This window comes from Meles meles, chromosome 17 (genome assembly GCF_922984935.1).
Source record: "Meles meles chromosome 17, mMelMel3.1 paternal haplotype, whole genome shotgun sequence".
Taxonomy (NCBI): Eukaryota; Metazoa; Chordata; class Mammalia; order Carnivora; family Mustelidae; genus Meles; species Meles meles.
In genome coordinates, this window is record NC_060082.1 from 15,402,031 (window position 1) to 15,420,721 (window position 18,691).

Genomic DNA, 18,691 nt, shown 5'->3' on the forward strand with positions numbered 1-18,691 from the left:
CACTTATTTTTGCAGACCAAATCAAATCTCCATCTTGAGTAATGATCTGGATTATATGGACTGGGTAAGAGTGGGGTGGGGAATGTAGCAAGGTACAAAGGATCATTTATGGTCTTTGCATATCTTTATGGACCTATAAGTATCTTTGACACTGAGGTTCATTATTAATATACAAGTATACCTGGCGCATGTATACACTTCTGTTTTTCAGAAATTTCAGAAAAAACATTTTCACATCAATTATTTTACCCTTAAGTAATGATGCCAGCGTATTCTCTATACCTGAGATGAGGAAGAATGCGGCAGGGATAGATTCCTTAAAATTCCTTAATTAAAAAACCCTTTTCTGGGGCGCCTGGGTGGCTCAGTGGGTTAAAGCCTCTGCCTTCAACTCAGTCATGATCCCAGGGTCCTGGGATCGAGCCCCACATGGGGCTCTCTGCTCAGCAGGAAGTCTGCTTCCTCCTCTCTCTCTGCCTGCCTCTCTGCCTACTTGTGATCTCTGTCTGTCAAATAAATAAATAAAATCTTAAAAAAAAAAAACCCTTTTCTACATCTTTGTAACTGAATCCCAAACTGATCTTTTTGAGTATACCTGCGATGAAAGGTATATCAAGCCACGCCTTTTTACACGTAGGTTACTTCCCTGGGTGACAACCCTGTCACCAATTGTGGAGAGCTTGATTCAGCTCATGTAAAAGGAAGTCAGGGGAAGAAATGCCAGTGACTTTACAGGAGATTTGATCTGATGTCTACATTGGCATCTCTTTTGCAAATCCTAAGTTATTTTTAAATTTCTCATATTAGTTTCACATTTTACATGCATATGTTCCCTTCCGAAAAGCTTAGGCTCTTAATTATCTTCTTTTAACCACCATAATATTATTTATGCATATAAATAGATAAGCATTCTGTATTTTGTGTATTTCATTCTCAGGAGCTTGAAGAAGAAAAAACTCGTTTTCAGCTGATCTTTTACTTGACTGTGCTCTGAAACAAATAACTATTTTTGCATTTTTTACCACAATATAAATCAGCTCACTATACTTAATGTGACTAAGAAATGTTACAAGTAAACTATAAATATGCTGAAATATTCCTAAAAGCAGAACTGTTTTAAAAAAAAAAAGTTATCAAGGTCTTTATCAGTAGGCACAAATGGTTCCATTACCAAGGAACTTTATTTTAAACATTAAGACCTTGGTGGGATGATATTACTATAGAAAGATCCACCCTTAATTTAAGCACCACCTATCAAGCAAGTTTGGGTCGAAGAGATAGTAGATGAGAGGAAGAAAAAACAGAGAGGTAAAATCGTGAGACTAAATTAACTGCCGGCTCTTTTCTATTTTCAATCTCCACAGGACTATATTTTGATTTCTTTCTTTGGTGCTCAGTGCTTAATTCCACGTTTCCCTTTTAGTCCCTTGCTACTGACTTCTTCGGGGTTTATTTTCATTCAGTTCTATATATTCACCCTGCCGAAGCTTCCCATGTTTTGTGTCAAGAGGAAACATACCTTATTACCTTCTTGTCTGTTTAAAGTTCTTTTTTTTTTCCCCTCCCTCCCTCCCTGTCTTGTACCTAATGAGCAAATTATCTAAAAATAGAGACGTTCATCGTTCTACAAAATGTTGTATCTCCTCTAGATTGGAGGCCAGTGTAATTGTAAGAGACACGTGTCTGGCCGACGGTGCAATCAGTGCCAAAATGGATTCTACAATCTACGAGAGTCAGATCCTGATGGCTGCCGCTCCTGCAACTGCAGTACCTCTGGGACAGTGGATGGAGATGTTACCTGTCACCAAAATTCAGGCCAGTGCAAGTGCAAAGCAAATGTTATTGGTATGTGTGATGCAAAAGTTTACAGTCACATCTCTATTACCATCTGGAATAAAATTCTCTCTTTGATTTCTTAGCTGAAGAGCAAAGCAAATTTCCTTGCTCAAGGCAGGCTGGAAAAAAAAAAAACAATTTGGATGAAATTAACTGTCTAAAAATGTTTAAATTAATAATTCTATCAAACTACAGCTTGAAGCTTAGTTTAATCAACCCTTTAGAAGTTTCTTTATTCTGTAGAAGCCTTAGTTCACATAGTCCCTTACTAATAAGTCATAGAAAAATATAATTTGCTTACTGCATAGATGTTTCTTTTAGAAAATTAGCACTTTTTCAAAATGTTTTACACTTAATGAGTTCTAAGCAAATCATTTCCATGCTAGTTTTCTTAATAGACCAAAATAAATGGATTTTTTCAAAATATTCTGTGCTACAGGGTCCTTTGTGATAAATCTTTCCATTTTTTTCTATTATATTTCTTTGAACTGTTCCTATGAAATGCAAAATAAGTCAACATAATTCCACAGATCATGTATATCGGTAGGGTTAGTTATAAAGGGCCACATAATTTTAATTTTGTAATTCAGTGCCAAGCTGATTATAATAAACAGCTACCTTCAGTGTTATTTATCATTTTTTTATACAAGACCTGCTTTTTTGTTTGTTACTCCCACAGGTATTTTTCAGAAATTAGATTTGATTATAGCAATTTATTACACCCAACATTTTTGAGGGGAACCACAGCCACATAAGGACAAAATTTATCAAGTGCCCAAAATGCACTATGTACATAATGCACTTTGAAATATTGATATATGAGAATATTATGAGAGGAAGTTTCCTGATGAAGTGAGTCTTGTATTTTAACAGAACATGTCTTGGTTCACATAGGAAGTTTAAAAAAGACCTGTACCTTTCTATTGTCATTCAAGACACCAAGTCTTCCGTGGTTTTTCTAACACTAACCTGAACCTTGTAATAATGAAAACATGCCTGGCAGACACACACACACACACACACACACACACACACACACACACACACACAAATGCATACATACAAATACACATATGATGAACATATTCTGAATAACATTTTTATTACAGTTCTGTAAGTCTAAATCTAATTCTTTCTCTTTTCTATACATAGGTATATATACCTCATTTTATACAATTCAGCCAGACAAGCATTTCATTTTAATTTAATAAAAAAATATGGACATGGTTAATGATATGACACAAGATTTCTCTGGTTTAAAGAAAGGTTACATCAAAATCTCTGATATACTTGTCCTTATGCATTTCAAGCATACAAAAACTAACTTTTGGGGGGAAAAAAGGAAGGAGTAACTTGTAAAGAGCAGTGTATCTTTTTCTAAGTGCTATCTGTGTTGCTAAATGAATTCCAAGACCCTTGAATTCAATCTATGTGTCATCTTTTGTTCTTTAATATGAAATATATTTTAAATTCATGATTGGAAAGCAAAATTCAAGGACAGACCTTTAACGACAATGAAATGTTTACTTTTCTGTAACAATGAAGTCTTTCCTGTGATGGTTGGATCCCAGATCTTAAGAAAAGGGGGGAAAATCAAAATTTGCTCTTTATTTAGAATGTGTTAGGACTTCCCTGCCATCTCTGTGTCTTATTGATCCAGATCGTTTTCTGTAGGAAAAATTTGAAATAATTATTTCTAGAGTTATTTCTGCACATGCAGCCTTTTGAATAAAAACACAAACTTGGTCTGTGTGTATATATATATATATATATATATATATATATATATATATATATATATAGGTTTCTTTTCCTGATGGGATTAGCCAATACCCTTATTCAATTTTACCTTGTTAATATAAAAAAAAAAGCCCAAAATACTGGTGTATGTTGTGGATGCTTCAGAAAGCAAACTGCTCGAGTTAACAAAGCTGTTAAATCTTACTAATGATCCTATCACCAGTAAAATACATTAGCACCAATAATTTTATTAAAGTAGGTCATTCATCTAGAATAAAAAGGGAGAAGAATGTGAATTAAATGCCAAGTGTGCTAACTCGCCCGCACTTGTTAACACTGAATGTGATGCCCTGTAGGCCTCCCTGAGTATCGTTAGGAATAGATTGCCTGTCAGGAATATGTATGGCATATTCAAATAAGCACTGCGCATATTTTTAAAACTGATATGATATGAATCCATGTAGACCAATTTTAATAGTTCAAAATGAGTCATAATTCTTGTTAACAATACAGTTATTTTTAAAATTTGCAGCAATAGTGGTCCTTTTTTATTTTCCTTATTGAAATTAAATGATATGCCTGAGGTGAGTCATTCATCACTGTTAAAGAACTTGCCTTCCATTGGAGTTCTTGAATTTGTACCCATATATATACATATATATTATGCATTTCCTTCCAGTTGAAGAAATGCTTTTCTACATATGAGTTCCTGAGTGTGTTTTTGACTGTTATTTTAGGACTAATTTTTTTTATTGCAATCCTAGCTTGAAATAAATGTTTCCATTGATTCAACCCCACGTAGCCAGTTACTTAAAGTCAGGTGTGTGGGAACCATCTAAAGGGAATATTTTGCATCTTAACTTACTATTCAAAATTTTTTGTTTTATTCTCTTTCCTTTTAATGCTCTCTCTGAAACTCACCTAAGTTGTCAGAGATTTAAGTTTAGGTTGTAAAATATTTTTCTCTGTTTGTGAAATGTATATGTGTACTCCTTTAAATAGAAGTAATGTAACAGCAGAATTTATTTAGTGTTTAAAGAGGAATGTCCTGAAACACACGATATGACAAGCAATGTGATTGTTTTATGAGCCAAGGAGAGCACAATTTATATTAATTGAAAATAATAAAATATAGGGGCATATACAAGCATTGAAACAAAAACTGCTCTGGATAAGTTTTATTTATATTAATTATTTAAAAAGGTGATATTCAGAAGCATATATTCTGCTACACAAAAACAGCTATCAGCTTCTGATTTTGTTAAACATTGGCCTATCATGTGATTTCTAGGAAAATAAGTAATGTGGTAATATGTAATTCTTCTGGGTAGCTTTGAAAATGTATTTCCTTACCTATTGTTTTCCATGAACATTTTGTTAACATAAAATAATTAAAAATAATTGTTTTCATATTTGTTAGAGAGGAAAAAAGCAACATTTCTAGTGAGCATTTCTCTGTATGTTAAAAAGTAAAATTTCATACAGCACGTTACAAAACTAAAGTTTCATACGACTTCCCACGTAAGTATCATTACTGTATTTTGAGTATATGACCAGGCTTCCATGGCATTCCCTGGGAGAAAACACCTAACATTTTGTGTCTGCGTTCAGTGTTGGCAGGAGCATGGTTTATCTTGAAAGCGTGAATAGAATCATTTCCACGTTTCACTTTCTTAAACAAATTTTATCTTCAGGGCTTAGATGCGATCACTGCAATTTTGGATTTAAATTCCTCCGAAGTTTTAACAGTGATGGATGTGAGCCCTGCCGATGCAACGTCCACGGCTCTGTGAGCAAATTCTGCAATCCTCTTTCTGGGCAGTGCGAGTGCAAGAAAGAAGCCAAAGGACCTCAGTGTGACACCTGCAGAGAACACTTTTATGGGCTGGACATTGCCAGTTGTAAGCCCTGTGACTGTGATGAGGCTGGATCCCTGTCTGGGACCGTCTGTGACGCCAGGACAGGGCAGTGCGTCTGCAAGCCCAGGGTAGGAGGGAGACAGTGCAATGAATGTTTGGAAGGATACTTCTACCTCCGGCAAAATAATTCTTTCCTCTGTCTGCCTTGCAACTGTGATAAGACTGGGACAGTAAATGGCTCTCTGTTGTGTGACAAATCAACAGGACAATGTCCTTGCAAATTAGGAGTAACAGGTCTTCACTGTAATCAGTGTGCGCCTCACAGGTACAATCTGACCAGTGGCAATTTTCAAGGCTGCCAGATGTGTGAGTGTGACTCCTTGGGGACATTACCTGGGACTGCTTGTGACCCCATCAGTGGCCAGTGCCTGTGTTTGCCTTATCGGCAGGGAAGAAGGTGTAATCATTGTCAACCAGGTAAGAGAGACATGTGTTACGGGTTCAGTGCACAGTGACTTTCCTTTCATTATCCCATATTGGATGATTCCTCTTTGTTTTGGGGTTGGGACTTTTTTTTTTAAGATTTTATTTATTTATTGGACAGAGAGAGATCACAAGTAGGCAGAGAGGCAGGCAGAGAGAGGGGGGTAAGCAGGCTCCCTGCCGAGCGGAGAGCCTGATGTTGGGCTCAATCCAGACCCCAAAATCATGACCTGAGCCAGTGGCAGAGGCTTAAACCACTGAGCCACCCAGTTGCCCCGGGGTTAGGACTTCTAAAAAAATTTACTTCCAACAACATTGTTGTATTTATATTATCAATAATACAGATAGAACGATTTCGTATGTTCAAGATTATTTGGCATACCTATCTCTGTTGATGTATTTGGGATGAGCCTTTACAGGAATCCCAGCCGATCAGACATTTTGTAATCAAGACTAATTTATACTTAATTTCTCTATTTGAAGTAAATTCCCTTCAAAGAACCACAAAAAGTCTAAACTAATAAAAGCAAAAATAAATTTTGCTTCCCAGTGAAAGAAAAACTTGGGTTAATTATCTACACCATGCCAGATATTCAGATGATGAACTTATTTTCTGAATAAAGCTGACGAATGTTTTTACTAAATGGGCTATATGTTCTAGCATTATCTAGGGGCATCTAGAATTATTTTTTAAAGGTTTTTATTTATTTATTTGTCAGAGAGAGAGAGAGAGTGCACAAACATGGGGAGAAGCAGGCAGAGGGAGAAGCACGATCCCCACTGAGCATAGAGCCCAATGCAGGACTCAATCCCAGGACCCTGGGATCATGACCTGAGCCAAAGGCAGACGCTTAACTTACTAAGCCACCTAGACGTCCCTAGAATTTTTAAATGCCACCAAATTTGCAAAACAGACTACTGTTTAGTCTCATTGTACCCATCTTTTTATGTGTTTGTCAGATAGAAGAAAGATGGACCCTATTCATGGTTTTCTCCTTGCCTTTATATGATCTAACTAAAACAGTATACTTTCTTTATAATGAAACCATCTTAACGGCATGATGAATATACGTGTTTATTAGTTGTTTAATAGCTGTGCTAATGGTTGCTCTGTCTACGCAACCAGCTCTGAGTTATCTAGACCTGTATAAAGGAGAAGCATTGTGGTGCCAAGCATAAGGGAGATTTGCTTGTCAGAAATGGGTACAGTGGAAGTCCTGTTTGCCATGACTAGGAAACCAGTTTAGGATTGAGCTGTATGTTTCCTTTCACATCGGTCACTGGGACAAGTAAATCCAAAGGGATGGATGGAATGGAGTGGGCCCTTTTGTCTGTAGATGAGCATTCTTATATTCTGGGAAAATCTGCAAAACCCCTTCACAATAACATCTAGACTAGTGTTTGACCAAACAACTGACTCCAGGTCTACCCAAGCTGACACATGAAATCACCCATCACAGGCGACTTATATATAATCCCTGTACTCACTGCAGCACTTTGTCCTTAGATTTCCTGAACCCATACATTCTGTAGTTTAACTTCTAAAAAGAACACTCATTGTCCTCTCTCAGAATGCAAGAGGGAAAATCTTCTGTTTGGGGAGACGATGAACTACTCTCATACCTGACTTCAGAAACCTCTACAATCTTCCATTCCAAACCTTTCTTTCTAGACTCACACTACCTGAATCAATCAGCTTACTGTTGGCTTCTCCATGGCAAGTGCTTAGCTTTTACTGGTGGACATGCCACTGACCTTCATCTCCTTTACTTTCCTTTTCATTTTTGGGGATTTCAGAAGGGAAAAATTGTTCAACTCTGCTTAGCTGAAATGCTGTCCTAGTAGTTTCTGGGTTGTAATCTTTTCAGCCAAATCCTTGCCGTTCTCCTCTGATTCCCTTCTGTTTCTACAAGCCTTGTTTCTTTTATCAAAATCAGTCTTGTTGCTTTCAGTTTCCAATAGATCCAGAACTGGTCCACATTTCACCACCCCAATCACCCTTTTCATCTTCCTTCTGGACTAGCTGACAAGCCTCCCAAAACTTCCTTTCTCCTCTTTATTCTTCTCCAGTCACGTTTCTTAATGCACAGCAAAAGTGACGCTGTTCAAACTTTAGTCAGACTGTATCACCCCATCACAGCCTTCCCGTCATTGTAGATAAAACACGTGGTCCACATGAACTGCAGCACCCACCATCTTTCTCGGACCTCATTTCCAGGAGTCTTTTGATCATTTGTTCTATAAGTCTAACTGCTGTTCTTGACATTGTTCAGTGCTCTGTCCTGGGCTCACAGGGCAGTGTCTCCCTGGTGGATACTCCGATCAGAGTTGCCCGAAGTTATACATAATTACATTTAAAAATTACCCCAGGGTATGATGCTGAGCGAAATAAGTCAATCAGAGAAAGACAATGATCATATGATCTCCCTGATATGAGGAAGTTGAGAGGCAACGTGGGGGAGTTGGGGGGTAGGAAAGGAATAAATGAAACAAGGTGAGATCTGGAGGGAGACAAACCATAAGAGACTCTTAATCTCACAAAACAAACCGAGGGTTGCCAGGAGGAGGCAGGTAGGGAGAGGGTGGTTGGGTTATGGACACTGGGGAAGGTATGTGCTATGGTGAGTGCTGTGAAGTGTGTAAGCCTGATGATTCATAGACCTGTACCCCTGGGGCTAATAATACATTATATGTTAATAAAAAATAAAAAGTTAAAAAAAAGTTACCCCAGGGGTGGGGCATCTGGATGGTGTAGTCTATTAAGCATCTGACTCTTGATTCTGGCTCAGGTCATGATCTCAGGGTTGTGAAATCAAACCCCACTACAGGCCCTGTGCTGGGTGTGGAGCCTGCTTCAGATTGTCTTTCTCCCTCTCCCTCGGCCCCTCCCCTCACTTGCCCTCTCTCTGTCTCTCAAAAAACAAACAAAAAAATAAAACAAAAGAAAAAAACCCTCATAAACCCCCAAAACCCAGTGGCGTTCTCTTCTATTTAGGCACAGGCAGAATGCAACTCTCGGAGTGCTCCTCTGATGACATAGAGAGAGGATGTGGTTTTTACCCCGCCAGGGAGGAAAGAAAATAGCAGTCTAAGGACTTTATGGATTTTTTTGACAAAACAAGGTATTCTGTACACATAAGCGTAGCATATGGAATGTGTTTTGTCGACTTTTTCTGGGGGGAGGGACGTCCTGCATTCTAACTTCCGAAACTACTTTGAATTTTATTTTCTGGTTTTATTGTCTCTTACTGTGACATTTACATTGAAAAAAAGAACCCTAACCCCGAAGCATCTTCAGCATACACAGATGTTTCCCAGTAGCCAGCTCTGTAGTTTGCACGTTCAAATGCACTGCTGGAACCTAAAGCTTCCTTTCTCCTTCTTTAAACACACCTGAGAGACCTAGATCACATGCTGCAGCGGAGCCTGTGTGAGTAGTGGGGCGCGGAGGGACAAGCCTGGGGTGGGGTAGGAGGGATGGAACGGGCAAGCCTCGGGATTTCCGCCGCCTTTATCGTCTGTGGTTGCCAATAGTCCGGGCCCCGAGTACACGGTTGCCCATAGATTCTCGTCCCACTTTCCTAAAAAACATTATTAAGGAAGGTACGTATAATGAAACCTCATGTATTATTAACCTAACCTTACTATGAATGTACAAGGAATAGGCTTAATTCAACTAAAATTTATAGGCAATTTGTTAAAGCAGCAGTGCACATTAGAAGCTACATTACAGCCACATTGGTTTTAATATGCCATTCAATAACTTGAACAGAGGTTAAAAATGCTGCTTAACCTCCATTAAGTATTTTAAAAATGCTTTAATTTAAAATTATTTGGAGTGTGTGTACATATATGAATGTACACATGCCCGCACTAATAAATACAGCACTAAATATGTTTTCCCAGTTCGTTTTTTCAGTGCTGGATGACCTCGTAACGTTCAGCAGCAAGCACTTAATCAGAGGCGAGGCCGGGAAATGCAGGGAAGGATGTCAAGGCATCCTGAGCCAGTGACCCACCCTTGTCCTTGAGAACCGAGGCAGAGAGAGTTTATTGAGGACTCGGTGGCTCTGGAATAAAATAAAGGCTAATTTATAAAGAAAACAGCTTCGTATGACATGTTTTGTGCTAATAGGACAATTCCTCATGCTTTCCTCTGATATTTACTTTTGGTTTTGTTTTATAATTCATACAGACTATTAGAAAGTAAAACAAAGTATCTTGTTTCATTAAGAAGCATATCATATTTGTTAAGTAATGAGCTCATAAACCAGAGTTGCATGCAAGACCCTGCCAATGGAATTGGAATTAGATGGCTGATATTCCATTAAAAATCAGTGCATCAAAGCTGAGATCCGGTTAGGCCACCTATCCTAGTGTTTGATGAAACAGCTTTGCAGATGAACGTGTTTTCCACAGAGAGACCTGGGCCTCAGAATAAGAGCCTCTTCTTTGATAAACCACCAGGAAAGAATTTTGTCATAAGCAATATGGACCATAATCCCAGGCACATCTGTGTGTGTGGGGGGGGGGAGTGCATTGACAAGTCATTATTTAAATTGTAATTTAAGGAAAATCCCACTTTCCTAGGATATTGCCTCATAAAAATGGCAGTGATGATAATAGGTAATATTTACTGAGCGTCTGATGTTTGTCTTGATGAGTGTCTGTCAGGCCCTGGAAAGGGGTTTTATCTGAAAAAGTCCCATTGAATATGCACAGTATTTTAGGCTGTGAGGACCAATACTTTCCCACATTATAGTAGGGGGAATGGATTCTAATTCAGTAGAACCATTTATACATCCAGGTCCATCTGACTTCAGAGTCTGCCCTCTGAAAGAGTCAAACATTTTTTTCTGAATAATGCAATATTTGTCAATTATTCACTCAATGAATATTTTTTTAAATTTCTTATTTTTTATAAGCATATAATGTATTTTTATCCCCAGGGGTACAGGTCTATGAATCGCCAGGTTTACACACTTCACAGCGCTCACCATAGCACATACCCTCCCCAATGTCCATAACCCCCCTCACTTAATGAATATTAAAGGATGAGGTGAAAGAGATACTTGTTTTATAATTGTTTGTAGCCTCCCCCCACGCTGAAGCTCATCCCCACCTGTGATTCTAGCTGACTGCTTTAGGTCCCAGTGTATCTCTGTTGTGTAGAATCTGAGTAATAGTTATAAAATGAAAATGGATAGAATTCCAAGAGACTACTGTGATCCGATAATGAAGAATTGCACCGAGTTGTCTAGAAATGAGATGATCTCCATGGACCAAGTTGGAGAAATTTCTGGGATGGTGGCAATGGCATGGGAGAGAAACTTTAGAGCCTATAGTTGATAAGCACTGAGACTGAGAAAAATGGGAACAAAGAATATAAAAGTGTTTCTGTGGATTGTGAATACACACTATATGCATTATAACTCCCAAGACATAATCATAGCTGTCATTGTTTATATTCATTGTTGTTACTGAATTTGATTTTTAAAGAAATGCATTTGGAGGTCCTTCATGGATATTCCCATAAATAGAAAAATTAGGGTTTGTTTTTTTTTTTAGATTTTATTTATTTGACACAGAGAGAGAGACAGCAAGAGAGGGAACACAAGCAAGGAGAGTGAGAAAGGGAGAAGCAGGCTTCCTGCTGAGCAGGGAGCCTAATCCCAGTGTCCCGGGATCAGGCAGACGCTTAATGACTGAGCCCCCCAGGCATCCCCAAAGATCACATTTTAAATATATTGTTCCTGGTTCATATACATTCTCCCTGCTTTCCTTCCTGATAGGCTAGGTCACTCTGATCAATCATTCTATGACTCGCAGATTTATCTTTACTAGTTCCTTTAAAGTTTCGTACTTTAAAGTTTGTTTGTACATTCATGTGACTTCATCAAATGTGCTAAAGAGATCATGTCATTAAAATATGTGAATAAATATTAAAATATAAGGGTAACAGATATCCAACAGCCAGGCAACCAGCCACCTACCCATCTAGCCATCTACTCCTTTCATTCACATGTCCATTTTTTCAGTAAACATTTATTGAATACATTACTATGTACCAGGGTCTATGCTGGTATAAGATACACAATCATAAGTATATTAAGGCATTTGCTTTAGTAGGAGAAATGGACCTGTATGTAAATATAACACAGTGTGACAAGTGCAATATTAGAAATGTCCAATTAGAGAAGTAGCAAAGTGAAGGAATTCATGCACTCTTGAAGGGTGGGGAATATGGAAGAGTTACTTGAGAACATGATTTCTGACATGAGATTTTATTTTATTTTATTTTATTATTATTATTTTTTTCTGACACGAGTCTTTAAAGCAAACAGGAGTTGGCAAAGTAATCAGGGAGAGTATAGCAGTCCAGGAAGAAGGGATAGGAGCAGAGACTTTAAAATATATCTAAACTGGTGGGGGGGGGGGGGCGCCTGGGTGGCTCAGTTGGTTAAGCAACTGTCTTCGGCTCAGGTCATGATCTCAGGGTCCTGGGATCAAGCCCCGCATTGGGCTCCCTGGTCAGCGAGGAGTCTGTTTCTCCCTCTGCCTCTGCTCCTCTCTCTGCTCATGCTCTGTCTCCCTCTCACAAATAAATAAAATCTTAAAAAAAAAAAAATCTAAACTAGGGGCATCTGGGTGGCTCAGTCGTTAAGTATCTACCTTTGGCTCTGGTCATAATCCTGGGGTCCTGGGGTCAAGCCCTGTATCAGGCTCCCTGTTCGGCAGGAAGCTTGCTTCTCCTTCTCTCACTCCCCCAGCTTGTGTTCCCTCTTTCATGGTCTCTCTTTCTCTCTGTCAAATAAATAAATAAATTCTTTTAAAATTTTAAATAAAAACATATCTAAACTAATTGAAAAGTTTTAAAAAACTTTTAAATATGAAAAATTATACCTTGTGTTGAATAATATTAATATTTATGCAATTATTGACCTTTGGTCAACTCTATGAATAATAATTTCAGCATAATTTTTATATAAAATTATCAAAATGAAAGAAAATTATTGTTTTAATTTGAAAATTAGGATCACTTTCAGAATAGTTCATTCTGAAAATATTGATTTTTAAAATAATTACTTAAAGTGTCTTGTTCCTTGGTATTGGTGAGCCACAAATTTATCCCTAGACTCTTCTCTTAGTATTATGTCCATTCTCTGGCTTAAGGTGAGAATCATTTCTTCTAAATGGCTTATAATTAGTGCTTAGCCTCAGCTCTGCCCTCCTTTTCTGAATAGGGCCTAGGGGTTAAACTTGTTTTCTTTCTCCCATTTCAAGACCTTGGCAAAGCCTGGTTGTTCATGGTCCTCAGGAGGGACATTGCTAGGAAATGGGCTCTTCTTTTATGCCCAGGACAGTGCTGTGCTGTGCAAATAGCCACTACAGGAGATAATACCAGCTGCCTTGCTAATAACTTTGAACTCTAAGGATTCTGCAAGTCTTCTTGGTAAAGCAGCACTATTTTATAATATAGGTGACTTTTTGCTTTAACAGCAAGATACATTGTTTTTCCCATTAGACTTGTCTTGTTTGGGACCAGGGGCTCACTGAAATAAAACGGGAAAATAACAAACTTTAGTGGGTTGATCGGTGCTGTATATGTGTGAACTCTCAGCACTACGTAAGGGAAGGGAATAGCATCGTCTTAATGACTGTGCTTCACAATGTGGTACGAAATCATTCATGGATAGAAATCTCCAGAAGATCAGTTAAAATGTTATGGACCGCAGATGTGGAACACGAAGTGGAGCTAATGGAAGGAGATCAGAAATGTATTGAGTGAAAGAAAATTGAGGTCAGTTATCTTTAAATCACACTCTGGAGTTGAGGTTTAAGTAGGAGGGAAGGGAAAATGTTGTTTTCTATAGTTGGAAGTCATAAAAGGAGAGGTAATGGTCTAGAATTAGGCACATTCAGGTAAGGCAAGAAGTAATCACTGAGCAGGAAGGTACCTGAGTCATCCTAATTAGAACTGCTTAAAAATAGGACAACTAAAATACTGGTGGGATTAACCTTTATAATCATGCTCCAGAGAGGAGGAGGGGAATTAACCCCAAGAAAATTCCAATGCAGGCTTTTCCTTGAAGATCATCCTCCACGTTGCAGTCTCCCTGGTTTTTTTTGTTTTTGTTTTTCATTTTGTTCTTCTTTGTGTGTATCTCTGATTTTTTTCTATGGAATTTTTTTTTATTTTCTAAAACTTGGACAACCCAATTGTCTGTGCCAAAATATGCCCCCTTGCCTCTACAGATTTATCTAATAAGTCATTTCTTGTAAAAATCATCTGTAATTGTTCTAGAATTCTCTGTGGCTTGAAGCTATTCAATAAGTCCAAATTAATTCTACTTCTAAGTATCTGTGTTAATGGGCAATTTATCCAAATTGGAGAGCTGTTGGTACATTCATGATGCCATCATCAGGAATTTAAGGACCTAGGTAGCTTCACAGGAAGAATAATACATCGAATTGCAGCCATAGTGTTCTTGAATTCAAAATAACAGCCTTTGAAGTGTGTGACTTTGATTGTAGGATAAATCAGGTATGAGAATATATATTAATTTGCATAACTGTACTTCTGGAAACACATATAAGGCAAATTGCTATAGTGGATGCAAAGAAGCAAATGACATAATCTAGTTGCCAATTACTCTAAAACATGACAAGATGAGCCTGTTCTTTCCAGCAGATTGGAATGGCACTGATTTTTGAGTTTCCTCCTTTTCTTTGAGCATGGTCTTTTTCTATTTGACTATTTCTGAAACTTTCTAGGAGAGAATATGCTGGACCAAGGAGAAGATATACAAGTTGTGGATGGCTATGAAAGAATGGCTTGTTTTCAACCAAAGCCTCAAATGAGATTTATAATATATTCCAATTATTTTTTTGTTTCTCCCTATAGCATAGTAATATACGGTGGATTCACTTTGTGTTCATGTTCTTTCTCTCTTTCAGTATCAGTGATATAGACCTAAATTAGTGATCATGACAATTTTCATTTGTCAGAACTTTATTCATCAGAATCTTTCTGTAATTCAGTAAAATTCTTTGTAACACTATGCATGTGCTTGTGTGTGTATATATGTGGGGGTGCATGTGTATGCACAAACACACATACCACACAACACCAAGAACCATTTCTCCCTCATACAACTGATCCATTATTCCAATGTCTAATGCCTTTCTAATTTCATAGCTGTTGGTTATATGAAATTTTAAGTAACGTGAAGATACTTTGGATCATATTTCTAGCTCTTCTGCTATAAGAAGCAAATATGGGTTTTATAATTAGCCTAAATTCTGTGGGTTTTTAACTATAATACTTATGGAAATCAATGCCTACTTATAATTTGGTACATTTGTGTGACTTCATCAAATGTTTAGGGAGTGCTGGCTTTGTGACAAGCACCATACTGGGTGCAGGTGGCAGTGAATTTATCAGACAAGGTTCTTGTCTTCATGGAGGTTACAATCTGGTAAAAGTGAGATTAAGTGTAATTTTCATGAGCACACCAAAAGAAATAAACAAGATATTATGAAACTGGAACAGGCATGTTTAAACTGGCCTAGAGAGGTTACTCAAGGAAGTCACAAGACCTGATGTGCCCAAGAGTGAGCTAAGCAGAAAGGATAGGTCAAAATAATTTCAGCAGCCGGATATGCCAGTGACAAGGCATGTAGGTATCACAAAAGGAAGAAGTATGACTGGAGGAGACTGAGTTGGAAATGAACAGTGAAATGACGCCAAAGGTAGAGGTGGGAATTGCCAGTGGGACTGGAGCTTGGGTTAAGGATTTAGATTTTTGTTCCCCCAAGGGAATAGGAAGTCATCAAACAATTTTCAGTTGAGGAATGAGGTGCTCAAACTACACTCTGAAAAAAGGTTGTTCCAGCTACACTGTGAAGAAAAGATTGGAGGGAACAGGAGGGATACCATGAGATGAGACAGCCTCTGTGTGAATCTGTTATTTGTTGACTCTATTATTTTAGGAAAGTTTGTTAATCTTCTCAACCTTCAGCGTTGTCATATATGGAGTGAACATAATAATAATACCCGAATTCTTAGCATTGTCATGAGGAGCGAGATAATGAACACCATTGCCTCTGGTCCACAATGTTAACTATAATAAATTTGGTAGTGACTGTGACTAGGGAGATGGCAGTGGGGACGGAGAGGAGAAAGTTTAAAATTCTTAGAAGATAGTATCCATAGGACCTGGTACTTAACTAGATGTATGGGGTAGAGGGAGGTGAAGGACTCGAGGGTTGCCAGTTTTAGCAAACCACAGAATTCTCAGTTAAATATAAATTTTAGAAAATCATAAATTTTTAATATAAGTGAATATCACAGACTTTTATGAAAAAAATCATTGTTTATTAGAAATTTAAATTTAACTGGCCAGTTTTTATTTTGTCTGGCTACCTTCCCAAAGATGTCACAGGGTTCTAGGTTGAGCAGTTGAATTAATGTTGGTCCTATTTGCTGGAATGGAGATATTAGAGGAGGAGTAGTTTTTAATGGAAAGATCATGAAGTAGATTCCATTTTTTTTTTTATTTTTTAAGATTTTATGTGTTTATTTGACAGAGAGATACAGCAAGAGGGGGAGCACAAGCAAGGGGAGTGGGAGAAAAAGGCTTCCCACTGAGCAGGGAGCCTGATGTGGGGTTCCATCTCAGGACCCTGGGATCATGACCTGAGCCTAGGGCAGATGCTTAACGACTGAGCCACCCAGGCACCTCTCCCGAAGTATATTTTAAATGCAGTGAATTTGAGTTGCCTGGGAGACATCCAGGTACAATGTAAATTATTTACCCAGCCCTTTTTTGGTTGTAACTGACACACTAGTTAAGAACAGCTATAGCCGGAGGAGGAGTCAAGATGGCGGAGAAGTAGCAGCCTGAGACTACATCAGGTAACAGGAGATCAGCTCAATAGCTTATCTAAACATAGCAAACACCTACAAATCCAACGGGAGAGCGAAGAGAAGAAGAACAGCAACTCTAGAAACAGAAAATCAACCACTTTCTGAAAGGTAGGACTGGCGGAGAAGTGAATCTAAAACGACGGGAAGAGAGACCGTGGGGGGAGGGGCCGGCTCCCGGCAAGCGGCGGAGGAACGGAGCACAAAATCAGGACTTTTAAAAGTCTGTTCCACTGAGGGACATTGCTCCAGGGGCTAAACCGGGGTGAAGCCCACGCGGGGCCAGCGTGGCCCCAGGCCCCGCAAGGTCACAGAAGGATCGGGGGTGTCAGAGTGTCGGAGAGCTCGCAGGTATTAGAACGGAGAAACCGGCTGCAGAGACAGAGCCGAGGACTGAACTCTCAGCTCGGGGTTACCTTGAACTGGTCGCGGGCTGGGTGAGCTCGAAGCGCGGCTAGAGGCTGGGGATACGGGAGTGATTGGGTGCTGTCCTCTGGGGGCGCACTGAGGAGTGGGGCCCCGGGCTCTCGGCTCCTCCGGGCCGGAGACTGGGAGGCCGCCATTTTCATTCCCGTCCTCTGGAACTCTACGGAAAGCGTTCAGGGAACAGAAGCTCCCAAAAGCGAACCCGAGCCGATTACTTAGTCCGGCTGCCGGTAAGGGCGGTGCAATCCCGCCTTGGGCAAAGACACTTGAGAGTCACTACAACAGGCCCCTCCCCCAGAAGATCAACAAAATATCCAGCCAGGACGAAGTTCATCTATCAAGGAGAAAGCAGATTCAATTCCTAAGACAGCAGAGCAATTCCAGAGGAGGAGAAAGCAAAGCACGGAACTCATGGCTTTCTCCCCATGATTCTTTAGTCTTGCGGCTACTTCAATTTTTTTTTCTTTTTTCAATTTTTTATTTTTTTTTCTTTTTTCAATTTTTTTTTTCTTTTTTCTTTTTTCTTCTTCTGCTAAATTTTTTTAAAAACTTTTACCCTTTTCTTTTTTAACGTTTTTTGACTAGTTCATCTAAATATATATATTTTTTCTTTCTTTTTTATATTTTTTATTTGTTTTATTTTTTAAATTTTTTTTTCTTTTTTTTCAGAACCTGTTTTTTATCCCCTTCCCCCCGCCACAATTTGGGGTCTCTTCTGATTTGGTTACAGCGCATTTTTCCGGGGTCTTTGCCACCCTATTAGTAGTTTATTTGCTCCTTCATATCCTCTTATCTGGACAAAATGACAAGGCGGAAAAAATCACCACAAACAAAAGAACAAGAGACAGTACCGAAGGCTAGGGACCTAATCAACACAGACATTGGTACTATGTCAGATCAAGAGTTCAGAATGACGATTCTGAACATTCTAGCCGGGCTCGAAAAAGGCATGGAAGATATTAGAGAAACCCTCTCTGGAGATATTAAAGCCCTTTCTGGAGAAATTAAAGAACTAAAGTCTAACCAAGTTGAAATCAAAAAAGCTATTAATGAGGTGCAATCAAAAATGGAGGCTCTCACTGCTAGGATCAATGAGGCAGAAGAAAGAATTAGTGATATAGAAGACCAAATGACAGAGAATAAGGAAGCCGAGCAAAAGAGGGACAAACAGCTATTGGACCATGAGGGGAGAATTCGAGAGATAAGTGACACCATAAGACGAAACAACATTAGAATAATTGGGATTCCAGAAGAAGAAGAAACAGAGAGGGGAGCAGAGGGTCTATTGGAGAGAATCATTGGAGAGAATTTCCCTAATATGGCAAAGGGAACAAGCATTAAAATCCAGGAGATGCAGAGAACCCCCCTCAAAGTCAACAAGAATAGGTCCACACCCCGTCACCTAATAGTAAAATTTACA

General features: G+C 38.7%; 1 protein-coding gene across 1 annotated transcript in view; it reads left to right on the forward strand.

Moving 5' to 3' along the window:
• USH2A (usherin) overlaps positions 1-18,691 on the forward strand; it is a 714,551-nt gene that overhangs the window by 129,229 nt on the left and 566,631 nt on the right. The window contains exons 11-12 of the mRNA XM_045983172.1: positions 1,650-1,845; positions 5,271-5,912. Of these exons, the coding sequence (XP_045839128.1) occupies positions 1,650-1,845; positions 5,271-5,912 (838 nt within the window). The remainder of the gene's footprint in view (positions 1-1,649; positions 1,846-5,270; positions 5,913-18,691) is intronic.